Genomic DNA, 18,711 nt, shown 5'->3' on the forward strand with positions numbered 1-18,711 from the left:
CTATGGCCTGACAACGAGCGACCCCACGGTGATGAATTCACTGTCTAGTACTGCCACCTACAACAGGCTATTATGGCATAACCACGGTCAACGTTACTATGGGCATAATGGATTCTTTGATTCTTTGATTCAGCTATCATGTCAGCTGTCCACTGCGTTACCATACCTTCGTTCTTAGCACCCGTTAAACCCGCAAAAAGAAAAAAATGAATTTAAAGCTGTGCAAATTTGGCAAAAAGTTCGACACGCATAAAATGAATATTTTTCATTCTTACACTGTTTGCACTGCGTTTGCTTTTTGTTTCATTTCCTCCCTGATCTTGGCAATGTTTGGCTAGGCCAACGTTACTTGCTAGGCGGCCTTTCAAGCATGGAAGAAGAAAGATTTGGAAGAACCTGGAAGCATAAAACTGATAAAACTTCTTGGGAGAGGAACGCAGAAACGCAGACTTGGCAAACCACTCTGCAATTTCATTAGCCATTCCGTGTCGTAGCCCATCCCTAGCCACTGGTAAGGCCATGTTTTTTTTTTTTTCTTTTTTTTTTTGTGGGTGTGCAACGCATATAAATGCCATCGGTGCTCCTGCCTACAGCCTGCGGCTTTTTGCAATTCCCCAGGTGCCTTGCTACTTTTGGTGATTTTGCTTGTTCATGCATGCTTTTGCACTTTTGCGTGTGTTTGAGACACAAAAGTGACCCGAACCTCTGAATGCGTGCTTGCGAAGGGGATTGTGGATATGTCTGATTTGAACGAAACGAGAAAATTTTGGCTATTGCTTCATGTGACAACATTCTTTGCTGCCTTGAATTGAGAAATTTACGTTTTGGCTGCAGTTTTGGTCTTTCTGCCTTAATAAAACAAATCAAGAACTTGATTAAAGGAGGGCGATTCTAGGTACACAGCAGTACCACCAGCGGAGACATGAAAGCGCATGTATGATAGATGAGACAAGCATGTGCAAAAAGCCGTTAAAAAAAATTATATATATATATATATATATATATATATATATATATATATATATATATATATATATATATATATGAGTTGCAATAAAAAAAGGACCGTGGCAATTTTTTTTTTAATTTTTTCCAAGCACCTTGAAGTTTGGTTTGGATGAACATAATTCTAGATGTTCATCCGCAAGTTTCACATGCTGTTTTGACTTCAACAGTTGCATTGTTGAGGAAGGTGCCTCACAGAAAAGTAGGTGGAAAAAACAAATGCAGCATGCACTCTATATTTTTGCTAACACCAGTCATAAATTAACACCATGTGGTATACAGAAACGCCTGAAAGAAAGGTTGCACTATAATAGACTAAACAACACTTGGTACTTATTGTAGACTCAAGCAGCTAACCTTTAAAGATGAGAAAACAGGGCACAACATGGGCCAGAAAGAAGTAGACAACACACGGTGCTTATCAAATGATTTTTTCATTCTGTCTGGTGTGAAGCAACGGAAGCAATAATATCATAAAGCAAGTGCACAGAACAAACATGGACACAGTACCTTTTATAGTGGCGTATGACTAACTTGCTCAAGAGTGTTTGCTTATAGGTAAGACAACCCAGGTGACACCAAGATGCAATCATTTTTGCGTTCATTGCATACCAAGTCATGTAGTCATGTAAGCTAGTGATTTTTCATGAAGGCTGACAGATTGGGTGCTTACGCTGTGCAATTAATCTGGCAATTATTGCATTTTCTTGTGTTGTCGTTTCTTTGTTGGTTTTCTAGCCTTTTTTCTACATTCTACATTTTATTCGTGGCTGGTGGAATAAAGGTGTACTTGATAGCACATTGTGTCCTCTACTTCCTCATCCAGTGTTTTGTGCTGTGTTTAATAATCTCTAATGACATATCAACTTGCCTAAGTATCTGCCTCAACTCAGTTAACCTTCATTTACATGGGCGTAGCCAGGAGTAGTGTTTCGGTGTCGGAACAACCCCCGAAATTTTCTTAGCGTTGTATCCCCTTTTTCTCGCTACCTCCTTTCAGACTTTTTTTGACCAGTAGTGTGTAACACCTCCAAAAGTTATTTTTGGCTACGCCACTGTTCTCTCACATCTAGGTACCGATGTAGGAGATTTCTTTCTTATCTGCCAGTGGAAAATGGGTGCATATAGTTATCTAAGTGAATTCAGTGTTTATTTGCTGTAGTCCTGGTATAGCATATCAGGTTTAACAATGTTATTCATTAAGAAAGGCCTCAAACTATTTGAATGTCAAGTCATAGTTGTGGCCATCTAGCTCATTTGGTTAGAGCATCGTGCTAATAACATAGTCATGTCATAAAATTCCTCTCTTTCCCTCTACCACCTCTTTAAAAACAAAATTCTGTATAGACATACAAGACTGCTTAGATGTTTTGATGCGAAAGGATTACTGCTGCTTCTCATCTCAATTCTTCCTCTCAGATCTATGCCTGTCGTTTTGCCTGTGTCTGTCATTGCCACAATTTGGTGGCGATTTTGCCTCATCGCCTTGACCTCTTGTAGTCGAAATTTGTCGGCCGGTCATCAGGCACATTGAAGGCTTGCGCAGTGTGTGGACAATGAAATGCAGACCTTTTTCCCTGTACCAGGCAAAGCTCTTTTCGCATGGTGCGCTCGTTCTTTCGTCACACACCTTGTCACCATCTGCATACTTGCAGGGGCGCTTCAAGTTGATGTGGATGGTTCGCTTTCTGTGTGTGTTATGACATGTAAGGGACACATAGACACGCGAATAGATGGTGTCCTTGGCATACTCTTTGGATGATGACCTTACATACTCGCCACTACTCCCCTTGCATGCATGTTTCGACAGTCCATATCTCTCCCTCTCCACATGTACTTGCTGGCTTTGTACTGCTGCTGACGACAGCTGGGTTTTGGTACTGTGTGAGTGGCAACAATGCTGACAGCTTTTGTGGTCAATGGGGCTAATAAAGCTTTCGCCTTAGAAGAGTGCTGAAAATGCAGAAATGTGAGAAACACTTGTAAAGAAACTCCATTGCACGAACAGCCACAAGACCTGGCAGCCATGCCGTTTAGGCATGCTGGAAGAGCACTGCAAACCTAAATTAATGGTAACACAGCTGGCAAAAGGAAAGAAATGGACTAGTGATGTGCCAGTGAGCGGCTGACAATTCTGCTGGTGGTTGGCTTGTAGCCACCATCGCCACAGGCTGCTGGTGAAGCTTGGGAGGTGAAACTGTATCGCAAGGCTATTATTTAGGCCTAGGAATAGGGGTTCTCTGATCTTTGTTACGCCTGCTGTTATATTCATGTAAGAGATGAACTGCTTACAATGCACCATGCAATGGGCAGGATTTTTACACGATTGCTTGTCCTGCTGATGAACCCTCAACTCTGCCCCCCCTCATGTCAGTTCAGTTCAGTCGTTCAGTCGTGTCCGACTTCGTGACCCTATGGACCATGTCACGCCACGCTTTCCGGTCTCTCACAATCTTCCTAACATCACATAACTTCATCTGCAGTGCCTCGAGGATGCCATCTAACCATCACGTTCGCTGCCTACCCCTTCTCCGGCGACCCTCAACCTTTCCCAACATCAAATCTTTCTCCAGCGACTCCTCTCTTCTTATCAGATGACCAAAGTAGCTGAGCTTTAACTTTAGAATTTGACCCTCCAATGAGCAGTCAGGGTTTATGGTCGACAATATCGACTGATTTGATCTTCTGGCAGTCCAAGGAACTCTCAAGAGTCTTCGCCAGCACCACAATTAAAACGCGTCAATTCTTCAGCGGTCGGCCTTTTTCACAGCCCAACTCTCGCATCCATACATCACAACTGGAAAGACCATAGCACGAGTTATACGGATCTTGGTTGGCAGACTAATGTCTCTGCTCTTTACTAGGCGGTCAAGACTAACCATTGCTCTCTTTCCCAGAAGCAGGCGTCTCCTAATTTCATGGATGCAGTCTCCTTCTGAGGTAATCTTGGAGCCCAAGAAGAGAAAATCTGTCACAGCTTCCACTTCTTGTCCATTGATGCTACAGGACTTGATAGGGCAAGACGCCATGATCTTTGTCTTTTTAATGTTCAGTTTAGGCCCAAACTTCTCACTCTCTTCTTGTACGCGCATCAGAAGTCTCTTGAGTTCCACTTCACTTTCTGCCATTAAAGTGGTATCATCCGCATATCTAAGTTTGTTGATACGTTTTCCAGCAATCTTCACTCCAGCTGAAGACTCGTCCAGACCGGCCTTCCTCATGGTGCACTCTGCATATAGGTTAACTAGGCAGGGCGACAGTATGCAGCCTTACCTCACTCCTTTCTCAATCGGAAACCAATCAGTAAGACCATGCCCAGTTCTGACTGTGGCCTCTTGTCCTTCATACAGGTTCCTGAGGAGACAGATGAGGTGAATCGGAACTCCCATCTCTTGGAGAGCTTGCCACAATCTGCTGTGATCTATGCAGTCAAATGCTTTCGCATAATCAATAAAGCAGAAATAGATGGGTTTTTGGAACTCTCTTGCTTTTTCCATGATCCAGCGAAGGTTGGCAATTTGATCTCTAGTTCCTCTGCCCTTGCGAAACCCAGCTTGCACGTCCGGAAGCTCCCGATCCAAATATTGCTGCAGCCTACCTTGGAAGATTTTCAACATCACCTTGCTAGCATGCGAAATAAGCGCGATCGTGCGGTAGTTGGAACAATCTTTGGCACTGCCTTTCTTTGGAATGGGGATGTAAACTGACCTCCTCCAATCCTGTGGCCACTGCAGGGTTGTCCAAATCTTCTGACATAATGTATGCATAATGTTAACAGCGTCATGGTTGAGATTTTGAAGCAACTCAACAGGAATGCCATCAATTCCGCTAGCTTTGTTCTTAGCAAGGCTGGCTAAGGCCCATTCAACTTCACTCTTCAGGATGCCCAGCTCGAGATCAGTAATCACAACAGTCTTATGTTGGGTTTGCACATTCGGATCCTTCTTGTACAGTTCTTCTGCGTATTCCTGCCACCTCTTCTTTATCTCTGAGGCTTCAGTGAGGTCCTTGCCTCGTTTGTCCTTTATCACGCCCAGCTTAGCACAGAAGCTTCCTTTTATGTGTTTGATTGTCTTATACAGAGCTCTTGTGTTCCCTAATTGGCTGTTGTCCTCAACTGCTTGGCACTGTATGTTCAGGAAGGCATTCTTATCCCTCCTTGCTATTTTCTGAAAATCCGCATTGAGAACCTTGTATCTTTCTCTTCCCCCCATAACTTTTACCATCCTCCTTTCCTCAGCTATTTGCAAAGCCTCTTCAGATAACCAGTTTGCTTTCTTGCATTTCTTTTGCTTTGGAACTACCTTAGTAGCAACTTTTTGTATTATGTCACGAACATCAGTCCACATCTCTTCGGGCTGTCTGTCTTCTAGATCTAATTCTTGAAATCGATTCCTCACTTCCACAGCATATTCTAATGGAATTTGATCCAGATCATACCTGAAAGGCCTTCTAGTTTTCTGCGTTTTCCTCAATCGAAGCTTAATATTGGCAACAAAAAGCTGATGATCGGTGCCACAATCGGCCCCAGGCCTTGTTTTTACTGCTTGTATAGCGCTTCTCCATCTCTGCCGGCGAAGAATATAATCGATCTGATTCCTGTACAGACCGTCCGGTGAAGTCCATGTGTACAGGCGCCTCTTGTGCTGTTGAAAATGAGTATTCGCTATGGTCAGGTTGTTTTCTTGACAAAACTCTACTAGCCTCTGCCCAGCTTCATTTGGCTCGCCAAGACCGAACTTGCCTATAATTCCGGATATTTCTTCACTCCCGACCTTAGCATTCCAGTCTCCTATGAGAAAAACGACGTCTGATGATGGGGTGCGGTCTAAAAGGCATTGTAGGTCCGCATAAAATCTCTTAACGTCAGCTTCTTCAGCAGTAGTGGTCGGTGCATAGACTTGGATAACTGTTATGTTGAAAGGGTGACCTTGGATCCGAAGTGAAATCATTCGGTCGTTTTTGGGGTTGTACCCTAGCACTGCTTTGCCCATTCTTCTGTTTACTATGAGAGCGACCTCATTCCTTCTCTTGTATTCGTGCCCACAATAAAAGACATAATGGTCGCCGGAGTTAAATTCTCCCATTCCGGTCCACTTGAGCTCGCTGATACCCAAGATATCAATGTTCAATCTGTCCATTTCTCGCTTGACGACATCCAGTTTACCTTGCGTCATAGATCTTACATTCGATGTTGCTATGTGATATATCTCCTTGCAACATCGGACTTTCCGGTCGCTTCCCGACACATCCACAACTGAGCGTCCTTTTGGCTTTAGCCCAGCCGCTTCATTCGTCCTGTAGCTACTAGGAATCGCCCTTTGTTCATCCCCAGTAACATGTGGGACGCCTTCCAACCTGGGGGGCTCATCTTCCGGCGCCATATCATGAATGGTATTGTGACTGGCCATAGGGTTTTCTTGGCAGGAAATACTGGAGTGGGTTGCCATTACCTTCTCCAGTGAATCACATTTTGTCAGAACTCTCTGCCGTGACCTGTCTATCTTGGGTGGCCCTACACAGCAGAGCTCACGACTTCGAGTTTCGCAAGCCCCTCCGCCATGACAAGGCAGTGATCAGCCCCATGCAATTTCTCCCCGTATGTCATAGTTGGCCAAAACAGTATGCCTGAACTCATCCTAGTAGAGTTATCAAGGCAACAGGACGAATGCCATGGGTGTGGGAGTGAAGTGACGCACTATGTAATTGTTGAACAAAAAAAACTCATACTAAAGCATCGAGATTGTTCCGAGTAGATGATCACTAACCTTCTAACCTTGCTCGCATTTCTTGTGTGGTGTTAGAAAGCTCACTTATGGAATTTCACATGAAGCTCAAGTCTACCATGGGAATGGGATCTGGTTTGGTTTCATTGGTTTGGTTTACGGGGTTTAACGTCCCAAAGCGACTCAGGCTATGAGAGACGCCGTAGTGGAGGGCTGCAGAAATTTCGACCACCTGAGGCTCTTGAATGTGTACTGACATCGCACAGCACACAGGCGCCTTGCTTTTCATCTCCATCGAAAAGCGGCCGCCGCGACCAGGATGGAGTGGGATCTGTCCGTGCAATACACAGAGGAGAATAAAGTGAAGAATATGCCCTTATAGTGTTTTCCGGATGCTATAAACTCTCTCTCCAAATAATTTGCCCGAACCCTATGGTTTGCCACAATCGAATTTGTGAAAGTGGGCGGGGTATCCGATTACTGGGAAATATATAGAAACTCAGATATAGATTTCTCTAATGGAATATAAATTAACGGACAATCATATTTGATTCATACTTGAAAATTGTAATATTTGGTTCAACCCTGCTTAATACCAAGAGCGCCAATAATTTGTTTCCATTTTTGACCTTGTTTTTTAGCAAAACAAAGAGAGCACCTTTTACTTTTGCAAATTGCTGCAGCTGGTAGCATAACATGAAATTAATCAATCAGCAGTGAGCAAACATTTGCATTGTCATGTTGAGGTTATTGCTTGTTCCAGGTTACAGAAGGTTACAGGTTACACTGTTAACACCATACATGGTGCAGCTCTAGGTTGTACCTTATTTTGAAGGCAATTTGGGTAGGGTTTATCACCAGTTTGCCGGCAGGCCAGCTGTCATTAAAAGGCACCTGAAGTGTAAGTGCAAATAGTGCTGGTAGCATGTGCATCACTGAGCCTAGAGCTAGTTTGTACTAGTAGAGGGGTTGCTTTGGGGGGAGGGACATTAAACCCATAAACTAAACCACTCCATGGACATAAAAGAAGCCCAAGCAGATGGATTCTTTGGTGGGCTTTGTCATATTGCCTCACCTCAGCATTTGTGGGAAAGTTCAGAGGCTGCTTCTTCAGCCTTTATTTTTTTTTTTCTTGCTACTCTTATGTAAGCCCTAATTTTGTGGCTGAATGGCATTTTGCAAAATGCCAGTCAATTTGCAAAATGGCTATAAGTAATAAAACTGCACGGTTTTCATCCTATATAGTAGTATGTTAGCCAAGCAGATAATATTCAACTCTTATAGGGCCACTACTAGCTTACTAGCTCTTGGTTCATACCAGCTGCAAACAAGTCCTAAAATAAGTAGTGTACTATGTTACTGTTTTTAACCCTCGTATGATATGCATAACAATGCTCTGTTTAAGGCAGGCTATTGTGTGCTTAGTATGAATGTCCCATTGTGTGGAAGGCATGGTCATTTTGCAAAGTAGTTTTTAAGCTGTGTCTTTTTTTGTTTTGTGCCTATTTAATTTTTCTGACAATTTTTATTGTTTTGCTCTGTGCATTTCTTTGCTGATTTGCTTTTCCATTTTTTTATAGGTGACCTGATGACACCATATAGATGTCACTAAGGCTTCTGAGAAGGCGCCGTTCAGGCATCTTAAAACAGTTGACCTTTGCATTTCTTGTTTTGATATATTGTGAGGTAAGATTTTAATGTGCTAATGCTATGGACTGTTGTGGTTTTCCTCAAGATAAGTAATATCCAGAAATGGTTCTTTAATTTTTATTCTATCATAAACTAAAATCATTCGAATGAAACCTTTCATTCTAGATTTAAAAACTGGTAACCTCTCTTGGTATACGAAAATTTTAAATTTGTGGGGAGCTGGAGTGTGCACCACAAATTTCTAATACTTATGCAAAACTTACTGATTTATGTGGGCCCCCTTAGGCATCATCATTGCTCTCACCTGTCCATCATTTTTCATTTTGATGTAATGTGGTGAACATTGTGCTCATTTTTTGTGTGATGCCACTAAAAGGGTCCAGTAAACTTGACTGAACTGAAAGTCTGAAGAAACCGCCTCTGTTTTGGAACTGATACTGCATGCGATAACAAATTTGTGAAGTAAAATGAGTGCTTAAATCTTTTGATGTTTTGTTTGACTATAATGGATGGTCAAATGGTCAGCTTTCCTTTGTAGCCATATGGCTGCGCTTGGGTGGATGTCAATGAGTAATTGCTCCCTTATTACAAGTATAATGGATGTTACAGTCTTGTCTTGAGCTCATCTTGGGCTTTCTTTATTGAAGTAAAGCATTTATTTCGGAAGAAAAGATGCATGCATGTTTGGTTTTGTGTAATTGAAGGAAGTGGTCATTTTACAGTTCATGGCAACGCCTCTTTACAAAAAGGGTTCTTTAGAAGGCAGTTACTGAGGAAATTACTATTTTGCACAAGTTCATTACATCACAAAAAGTTTAATATGTTTATGAAGGAAAAAGGGTGGTAAGTGAATCTCTGGACATATGGACAAGAAATAAATTATTCTTTGAGCAGGCACCCTCACTTGTTCATACAACAGGACCAAAGGGAGTGAACTGAGCCGCTCTTGTCAGGATTTTCATTTTGTGCCAGGTAGGAACAATTAAGGGATGAATGGCAGCTTCATAAATGGTTGATAATCATCACTAAGCTATGACTTTAAAAATATCGGGTGCTAAATTTCAAGAACTGAAAGCACTTACAGTGGTATAATACCTTTTAGTAACTCAAAATAATGCGCATTTTGCTTGTTACTTGTTTCACGAAGGTTTTTTAATATAATACTACCTAATATGGCCGAACCTAACTGGAGAGTATTCAACCCCTGTGACTTTTCCATACCTTGTACTGTTCCTCACGCGCTTTGCCAAAAACAAAAAGCTGGTGGTGGTTACTAGTGGTGCACTTACCTGTTTTCATAAATAAGTCTATCTTTTCTTTTGTTCTTTCTCTTATTTCGATGCAAAATAGCAATTCACTCACTACCTTAACAAAAAGCTGTTCATTATAAGAAGTGCAGTGTAGAATACTATTTTTATGTTGGTTATAATAATTATGGTCTGGAAGTTGTTTAAAGGATTGTAGACACATAATTTTTGGGTTCGTATTTTAGTAATGATGCCTAACACATTAGTGCACACGGATCGCCATGTCATATTTGTTTACGACTGCTGAATAATTTATAATCGAATTTCTTTTCTCACCTGTTTCGATTTCAATTTCAACAACCGAGCGATGGCTGTGATGTCACAGTCAAGTCTAGGTCATGCGAAGGATGAAAATAGAGTGATATAGTCATTGTTGTGTCATTTGAATTCACTACGATAGTAAAGCCAGCCTGCCTCAAGAACAGGAATTACTACAAGTGAAGAATTAGCGATTATATCGCTGTTTTTTCATGCCGCGCATCTAGACAGGATTGTGACGTTACAGTCATCTCTCGGCTGCTGAAACCGAAACTGGTGAGAAAAGAAAATTAAATGATAAATTATTTCGCGGTCATAGGCGAGAACTGCGTGCGGATCGACTTCTCTGCAGAGCAAAAATTCCATCACCATGGTGGCCAAACCTGTTTTGGGGGCAGAAGTTGAGTGCAGCCCAGAATACTTCTATGTCCTGCCTGATGTCATGCACAAACCTATCGAGCAGAATTCCTTGGCTATTGAAAGCCTGGAGGAGGTAAGTGCAGGGGAGGCGCTATGAATGGCACTCACGAGGTACTTGCTTCGCGGAGGGGTTCTTAATCCCGTAAGTGTGGCAGCAAGCAGAGGGATGCAGGAAATGGATGTGGCCATTATTGTCACAATACACGTCTTCTGCACTGCACCCAATTTCTGCCCCCAAAACAGGTTTGGCCGCCATGGTGAAGTTTTTGCTCTGTGGAGAAGCTGACTTCTAGGTTTCTGCAATCCATCTATACAGGAATGACTTACTCATCATTAACAAGAAGAAAAATGCCACCAAAATTTGCAGTCTATGGTCCTTTAATAAATGGTATTTCAAATGTGTTTAGTTTGGAAACTAGCATGAAGTGGTAAATTTCTAGTTGTAGCTATAGAACTGCAGTAGTGATAAAAAGCGTAGAAACTTTAGATCAGTTACCTATGTAGTGTTTTATTTGTTTCACATTTTGATGCATTTTGCCCATCAGTACAAGTACAGGAGCGATAAAAAGAAATGCATACAGCGCACTGCCTATGCACTCCTCTGGTTGAATTTCTTTCCATTGCGCTCGTACATGGACAGTAACAAAATGACGCTTTTCGGTCTATGAACCTAACATGGATTATTTTTTGCTTTAATACTCATATTGAAGCACGATGAAAAAAAACTAACAGTTCAGTGTGTAGATGTCATGCAGCTCGCAGTTCTTTTTAATGCGCTGCTACTTTAGCAAACAGTGAATTATGAGCAAGAGAATTGAAGCAAAAATGATAAAATGAAAACATTTTAGCTGAGGAAAGCTCAATAATTGCGCAGGTTAGTTTCATTTTGAAGGCATGAAGGCTTCCCTTTAGGAGAGTTAATCAAACTTGCTTGTATTTATTTTCTGGGCAATAGTATGTTTTTTTCGTGTGTGTGGGTGTTCATACTTTAGTTCTCTTGTTTGAATTCGATTTTTTGTTAAAAGTAAAGTAAAGTAGAGTAGAACCAGGGTATTTAGTAGGTTTTTCTCATGACTTAGTTGTTGTTGAAGCCTTACTGCAAGGTAATGTGACAAATATGAAGCTATTGCTGAAGTTGCTTCAGCAGTGTATAATGTTGAAAGTTGAGAAAATATAACTGAAAGGTAAGTGCAGTTCAACACAGCAGTAGAAGACATAATGAGGGGCTCATTAGCTGGTGATACCGTCAAGTGTATTAATGGCATATCATGAAATTTGACAATTATGCGCACTTAGCTTTTGCTACCTAGTTTTGGATTGTTCAATAAAATTTAATTTGCTCTCATAACAACTTGGCTTGCTCTATCGCTCATTAGCACTATCCATTGTGTGGGTATGTTTGCAGCAGTTATTTCCAGGTAAACCTCTTTTGTTTTGAATATTTATCAAGACAAAAACATGAGCTAACATCATTAAATCTATGACTAGATACAGATTGTATAGAGATAGTTTATTCAGAAAATACTTGGTGTTCATTTTTTTTAAATATCCAACTTGTAAAAAGTGTGTTGAGCACCTGAATTCAAAAGTATCTAGAGCTGTTGGCGTTATTGTGAGATTGAGAGAAATTTTGCCAGTTAAAGCCAAAATCCATCTCTATAATCACTACTTTAACAGAAAGCTGGTGATTATACTGCTGTTTTTTTCTGGCATCCTGTCACTCCTCTTTTAGAAAACTATGACATTTGCCTAGTACTCTGTTTTTATAAATATAAGTTACTGCTAACCTATAAGTCTTGTGAAAGAGAAAAATAACTTTTATAATTTCTTTAGCCCAGCTGCAAGCAAACACGCATTCTCAACTGATGGGATACAAGGAAAAATGTCATGCATACACACATTGTGCAACTTACAACACACAATCTTTGAGATATAGGCCACTTTTCGATGGAGGCAAAAGGCAAAAGTAGGGCATCCATGTGCTGTGAGATGTTGATGTGCTTTAAAACAGGCCCAGGTGGTCGATTATCCAGAGCCCTTCATTACAGTGCTCCTCACAACCTGAGTCTCTCTGTGAGCTTAAACCCGATAAAGCAGCCAACTGGACCATTTGATGACCCCCGGAGAAACCAGTTTTTTGGGCTGTGGGGTGGTCGTGTGAGAGATGAATTCTGAACTCTTTATTGTGTCACAAGTGCAGCTGACTGTTAAGTATGGCAGCACCCTTTGACTTTTTTTTTTTTTTTTTTTTTTTTAACAAACGGTTTATCTGTAGACCGTTTCATCATGGGCGCTGTCATTTTGTTTAGGTAGTGCCATCTAGTGGCTAAGTTGGGAACAAGCACCATGGTGGTATGTGCGGCCGCATCCGTGAAACAGGAGACAAGTAGCGCACATCGGCAGTTGCGAGCTTTCGCATTCAAATTGTTTCATTCTGAAAGCACCTGACTGAAAGAAAAGGGCATTTTCAGCAGCAGTTAAGCCATTTGGTAGGAAATGACCGGAACTTCTGCACCTGTCGGCCGAGGACTATAAGCATGATTACAATTAGTGTGTAAATTTTATGTCGTATGGAGGTGGTGCACCATTGGCTGCGGGGGTGGTGAAGCAAGCACTGCGGGGCAGCTTTTAATCTACTTTTTATCCTTGCATGATTTTTATAGACGGGTTACTGTAGCAAATTGAGAAGTGAAAGCAAGCGAATTTAGCCGTTGCATGGAATTTTTAGGAGCAAGGCTAATCATGCTACATTTGTTGTGCCCTTTTTAGTGTATATACCTTGTTTACTGCTTGAGTGGTTGCTGCGTTTAGTTCTGACAACTCTACAGGAATTCTATTCAGTAAGGGTTCATTATTTATTTTGGATTCATTTAGTCTACCCTAGGTGACTGTTGTTGGGTAACAAAGCCACGGCGTTCAAACTGTAGCATTGGCTATTAGGTGATCAGATTTCAGCATTGGCTGCATGACTCAGTCACTGGTTTGCGGGTGTGTGCAAGAGTAGCGATGACTGTCATGGACCGTGAGACCTGCTATCTTGAAATTTCTGTGACTGGCCGTGAGTTCCGCACATTTGACACGTCATCGTGCTGACATCCATGCTGATAAAACAGAAAATAATCAATTGATCCTTATGGAATAGTGATCCTTATCGAATAATGTCCCATAATGACGTGAGCACAAGTTGATTTATGAAGAATTATATTATAGCCCATATGTTGCTGCAAAACTTGCTTATTTTAAGGAATGGCTGTTGTTCCCATGACCACATTCACGTTTATTATTGCTGCAAAAGCTTGCATGATGCATTTTTCCAGAAAAATATTGTAGTGCTGTTTCACTAAATTATAAGTTGACAGTCAGTTTGAGGCATCATTGTCTTCAATCGAGACATGAATGTTTTTTCACACCTTCATAAATTTAAGACGACTGCGCTGAAATAGTTTTTGTTCACCAAAGGGCATTTTGTAAATTTTGTCGCGACTATCATCTACCTCTTTCCCAAAGAGCACTTGTTGCTAGAGTATTCAGTTTTTCCTGTCCCTCTCTCAACAACAAAGCGTTCTAAACTCATACGCAAGGCTGCTAAGGCGAAACCCTTTCGGCTGGTGCTTGAAATTCATAGACCGCTCATCTTCGCCCCATTGAAATATAGCTGCAACTGGAACAGCTTACAGCCATATACCCGCCTACCATCACTGTTGATCTTTTTATCTTTTGTTAATAATCTGCCTTCGGCTGTCATTCTATTGTTTATTTGAACAAAATAGTAAAAAAAAAAAAAAAGATTTTAATGGCCGCGTAACTTGTTAGCACCTAAGCTGCGGCTAGTGGAAATGAAATGATCAGGAGGAGATAGAGAGGGGAAGGAAAGAAGGGGGCCAAATTAAAAAAGGACAGGGGTGGGGTATGCAAAACCGTACAGAATATAAAAAGTTGTAGGGATAGTTCGCCACCCGCCTGCTGTTGTGGTATCAGAGGAGCACCTTAGACGCTTTTGCCGCCATTCAAGACACTTTATGTGCAAAAGACTGTGTAGCACGTGCACTGTCTGCGTATTACGCTCTGGCACCCCTGCTGCTACCACCGCATCCCCACATACCAAAGAGGAGGATTAGTGCTCAGAGTTCCACTATTTTCCTCCTCACCGCGAGAACGGTCTGTACAATGCCTGCATTGCTCAGTAGCTTGCATGTGACAAATTTCGGCCCAGCATACAAATGGAAACATTCTATTGGTTCGTTCTGCCTGGAGAAGCTGTTAGTTCTGTGAATTTTGGGATTCAATGAAATATCTTTGAGCTGTACACATTGAACACACCTTACTAGGAAGTTACCTATTGCCTCATTTTCTTTTGTGCAAATTTGTGCATGCTGTGTACAAGTTACTGCACATTGTACCTGTTGTTTATGCAAAAATGTGACTGTTGTATTATGAAGCATTGTCATATTGCATTTTTAACTTCATTAAATTGCCCACTTTGTGCTATATTGCACAAAGCAGTACACGTGGCTTCTGAGTTGGTTTTGTTAAAATTTTTTCGATTGTTTTTTTTTTTTTTCATCTGTAATACTGTTCACATTGTTTCTGACACGCTGCACTGCCATTAAGTAAAGTGTCAGGATCCCTGTCACTCTTTTTTTCACAGTGTTTAGTCCCAGCTCCTTTTTTTTTTGACAGGAAGGGAAGTAAGGTGAAATGTAATGCAAAAATGAAACAAAGGTTTAACAAGGCTGCAGTGGTTTAATAATGCTAACCCAGACAGGTATTGTTCATGTGTGTATAAATTTTTGAACATTTGTGGAAAGCAGACTGTGTAACAATTAGGCAGACAAGCAGATGTTTCTGCTGCATGATGTAGCTCAAAATTATGATATAAATTTCATTATTATAGGAAAGAATTCTGCTTCTTATCATGTGTGCTCTAAATTATGAATTAAGCAATGCTGCTCAAACCATAAATGTAAGCAGCCATTTATGTATTTTATGTTTGCAAAAATTAGGTACTTTAGCAGATGTAATTATCAGTTCCATCTTGTTTTTAGATAAAACAGGCTAGCGCAGTAACTGCAAAAAGAATATTTTATTTTGTTGCTTATGTAGCTTTCATCAAGTCATAGCAACCGTCGGATGTTTTAGCTTAAAATGTAAAGGTGATTACCCTTATTTAAATATTAAACATTGCTGTCAGTTATCTTAGAAAAGTAATTTGGGGGGTGTTTGGCATGAAAACTACCATTAAAGTATGTCTATGTATTAGAAAAAAAGAAGCGTTGGACACTTTCTCTGCTGAATGTTTGATCTAAAAAGCGATGTCAGTGACCAAAAGGCGTTGTACCGGTGCGGACAAAAGTAAACTGAGCACGCAATTTCCTTCTAAATTTTTTACGCGTTGCATAATTTAAACTGGCAGTCGTGGTATGTACGAACCGGTAGTAGACTCCAGTGCCCTTGCACTTGGACAAATATTGTTTTCATATCTGCAGTGTAGAAAACGTGATTTTAATTTGAATGGAAAAGCGTGCTCCGTTTACTTATGTTCGCACCTGTAAGTGGACGTCCATCAGAAGAGTGTTGGGGATGTTTGCCAGCTTCACATGCAGTCAAGCACTTGGCTTATTCTTTTCCCTTTGTTTACCTTGCACCTCATCAGCTTTTTGCTTTTTAAACTATTTCAGTTTCCTTTGGAAGCTAGAAACATCATTTTTGGAATGTTTTCTTTTTCTTTAGATTCAGTTCAGTTCAGTTCAGTCGTTCAGTCATGTCCGACTCTTCTTTAGATTACTGAATGATAAATGTCATGTACTGGCCCCTATAACTTGTAACTGGTGGCACACTGACAGTATTACTTGGTCTATGTGACAGGGTGTTGACATTTTTGTCTCATGTGTTAACATCTATCAAATATACCTTAAATGAATTATGATGGACTCAGAGTCTGGTCATAATAATTACAGTTATGCAGTTTGCATTGTAATTAATTGAAGAAGCACCAAACTTTTGTCATTCCAATATGAAAAGCCAAAATATGTTGGGATGGCACTTGTTGTTCTTCTTCAGGTTGTCATTTATTATGTGGTGATTGGGCAGTGCTCATGGCCTCATCTGCAAAAATCAGAAAAGGACAGGCTTTCCAGGAAGGAGGAAAGAGAGCCATTAAAAATGATGCTGCTCGCTGACACTCATCTTCTGGGTCCTAAACGTGGACATTGGTTTGACAAGTTGCGCAGGTGAGCTGTGAAGTGCATTTCTTTCGAAGGCATTGATGTGTCAGTATCAAGAAATGGCAACTGGTTACACATACTTTTTGCTTTGTGTTATGTACAGGTGCACCAAAATTAGTATGGAACATCCGAGCGGTGCCCAAACTAGAAAAAAACTGCATGCCATCGCGCTGTATCAGCAGATGCGCATCAGATCAGCAGATGATCATCGAGATGGGTCAGCTGGATGTGCCGACACACCCTTGCTCTCTGCTGCACATCTGCCCCGCCAGGGTGGCGCAGTGGTTACGGCGTTCGGCTACTGTTCCCAAGGATGCGGGATTGAATCCCGGCCTTGGCGGCCGCTTTTCGATGGAGGCGAAAAGCAAGGCGTCCGTGTGCTGTGCGATGTCAGTGCATGTTAAAGAACCCCAGGTGGTCAAAATTTCCGGAGTCCTCCACTACGGCGTCTCTCATAGCCTGAGTTGCTTTGGGACGTTAAACCCCACAAACCAAACCAAACCATCTGCTGCACATCTGTTGATAGAGAGCGCTGACATGCCATTTTTTTCCTGCTTTGCCACCACTTGTGTGCTCCATACTACTTTCAGTGCACATGTATCTTTATGAAACTGCTAATATATTGATGGCACATTGAGTGTTAATCACTGACAGTATAAATATAGGATCAATCTGTCTTTTTTCTGAGCTCGATCTGGTGCCCGCATTGCATATTGCAGGAGGAAGTGAAGGTGGGATGCAACTCATGAGGCTGTGACTGGTTTTTGTGACTGTTAAAAAACACTTTCACATACAAACTTTCACATACGGCTCGTCTACCCCCTGATTTCGCAATGCCTGCATCACCGCCGATGTTTCAACTGAGTCAAGTGCTTTTTCGTAATCAATGAATGCCATGTATAAGGGCTGGTTATATTCCGAGTATTTTTCTATCACCTGATTGATGGTATGGATATGATCGATAGTAGAGTACCGTTTCCGAAAACCTGCTTGATTCTTTGCTTGATTGCAGTCTAAGGTTGTCCTGATTCTATTAGCGAGTACCTTAGTAAATACCTTATACGTAACAGACAGTAAGCTGATTGGTCTGTAATTTTTAAGGTCCTTAGAGTCCCCTTTCTTATGAATGAGGATAATGTTTGCATTCTTCCATGGTTCCGGTACCATCGATGACACCAGGCACTGTGTATACAGGGTGGCCAGTTTTTCTAACATGATATCCCCCCCATCTTTTAGCAAATCTGTAGTTATCTGATCCTCTCCAGCTGATTTCCCCCTTTTCATAGCTTCTAATGCTTTCTTGACCTCGTCCTTCATCACTGGTGGAACGTCTGACTGCTTTTCCCTGCCGCCAATCTCGTTACGGTCCTGACTACTTTGGCTGCTGTAGAGATCTGTATAGAACTCCTCGGCTACTTTGACTGTCTTGTCCATATTCGTGATGACGTTGCCCACCTTGTCCCTTATCGCATACATCTGGTTTTTGCCTATGCCCAATTTCTTCTTTACCGCTTTAAGGCTTCCCCCGTTCTTTACAGCATGCTCAATTTTTTCCATGTTATAGTTCCTTATATCAGCCAGCTTGCGCTTATTGATTAGCTTTGATATCTTGGCCAGTTCGATCTGGTCTGTTGGATTGGAAGCTTTCTTACTCTGGCGTTTCTTAATCAAATCTTTCGTCTCCTTAGACAGCTTACCGGTATCCTCTCTAACTATCCTACCGCCTACTTCTACTGCGCACTCAGTAATAATATCAGTGGTTTAGCTCCGGTTAAACGTAGTTGAGTTGCAATAGCAACAGCTGCATAGCTACGTTTAGGATAGCTTAAGCTACGTGCCGAGCAGTGCCCGGGATCTCCTGCTCCATAGTTGGTCGATTCTGGCCGCACGCTCCTAGCTATATATACACCACAACACCGTGCACCGCACACACCTCTTTTCGGCACAGCCAACGGAGAGAGTGATGCGCAGTGATGCGCAGCTGGCGCCGGCTGTGGTTATGACGTCACTTCTCCGGCACGAGCGGAGCGAGCGGCTGAGCGTGGCTGCTCGCTTCGCTTCTACGAGGTGTCTGAACAAGACAAAGTCCATGCATTCCTGAATTTCAGCAGACCCAAGACC

At 41.7% G+C, this 18,711-nt stretch overlaps 1 protein-coding gene across 3 annotated transcripts in view; it reads left to right on the top strand.

Moving 5' to 3' along the window:
• The first annotated feature begins 307 nt into the window (after positions 1-307).
• PGAP5 (Per1-like protein PGAP5) overlaps positions 308-18,711 on the top strand; it is a 39,672-nt gene continuing 21,268 nt past the window's right edge. Inside the window, exons 1-3 of one of the 3 annotated variants that reach the window (XM_084590211.1) lie at positions 308-511; positions 8,312-8,417; positions 16,427-16,596. In XM_084590211.1, the coding sequence (XP_084446337.1) occupies positions 8,334-8,417; positions 16,427-16,596 (254 nt within the window). In that variant the 5' untranslated portion in view covers positions 308-511; positions 8,312-8,333. Of the gene's footprint in view, positions 512-545; positions 619-1,182; positions 1,208-8,311; positions 8,418-16,426; positions 16,597-18,711 lie in introns of those variants that run through there. The other 2 variants (XM_084590210.1, XM_084590212.1) reach the window with 2 other exon arrangements.

This window comes from Amblyomma maculatum, chromosome 1 (genome assembly GCF_055883805.1).
Source record: "Amblyomma maculatum isolate TAMU_Amacu chromosome 1, ASM5588380v1, whole genome shotgun sequence".
NCBI classification, from domain to species: domain Eukaryota; kingdom Metazoa; phylum Arthropoda; class Arachnida; order Ixodida; family Ixodidae; genus Amblyomma; species Amblyomma maculatum.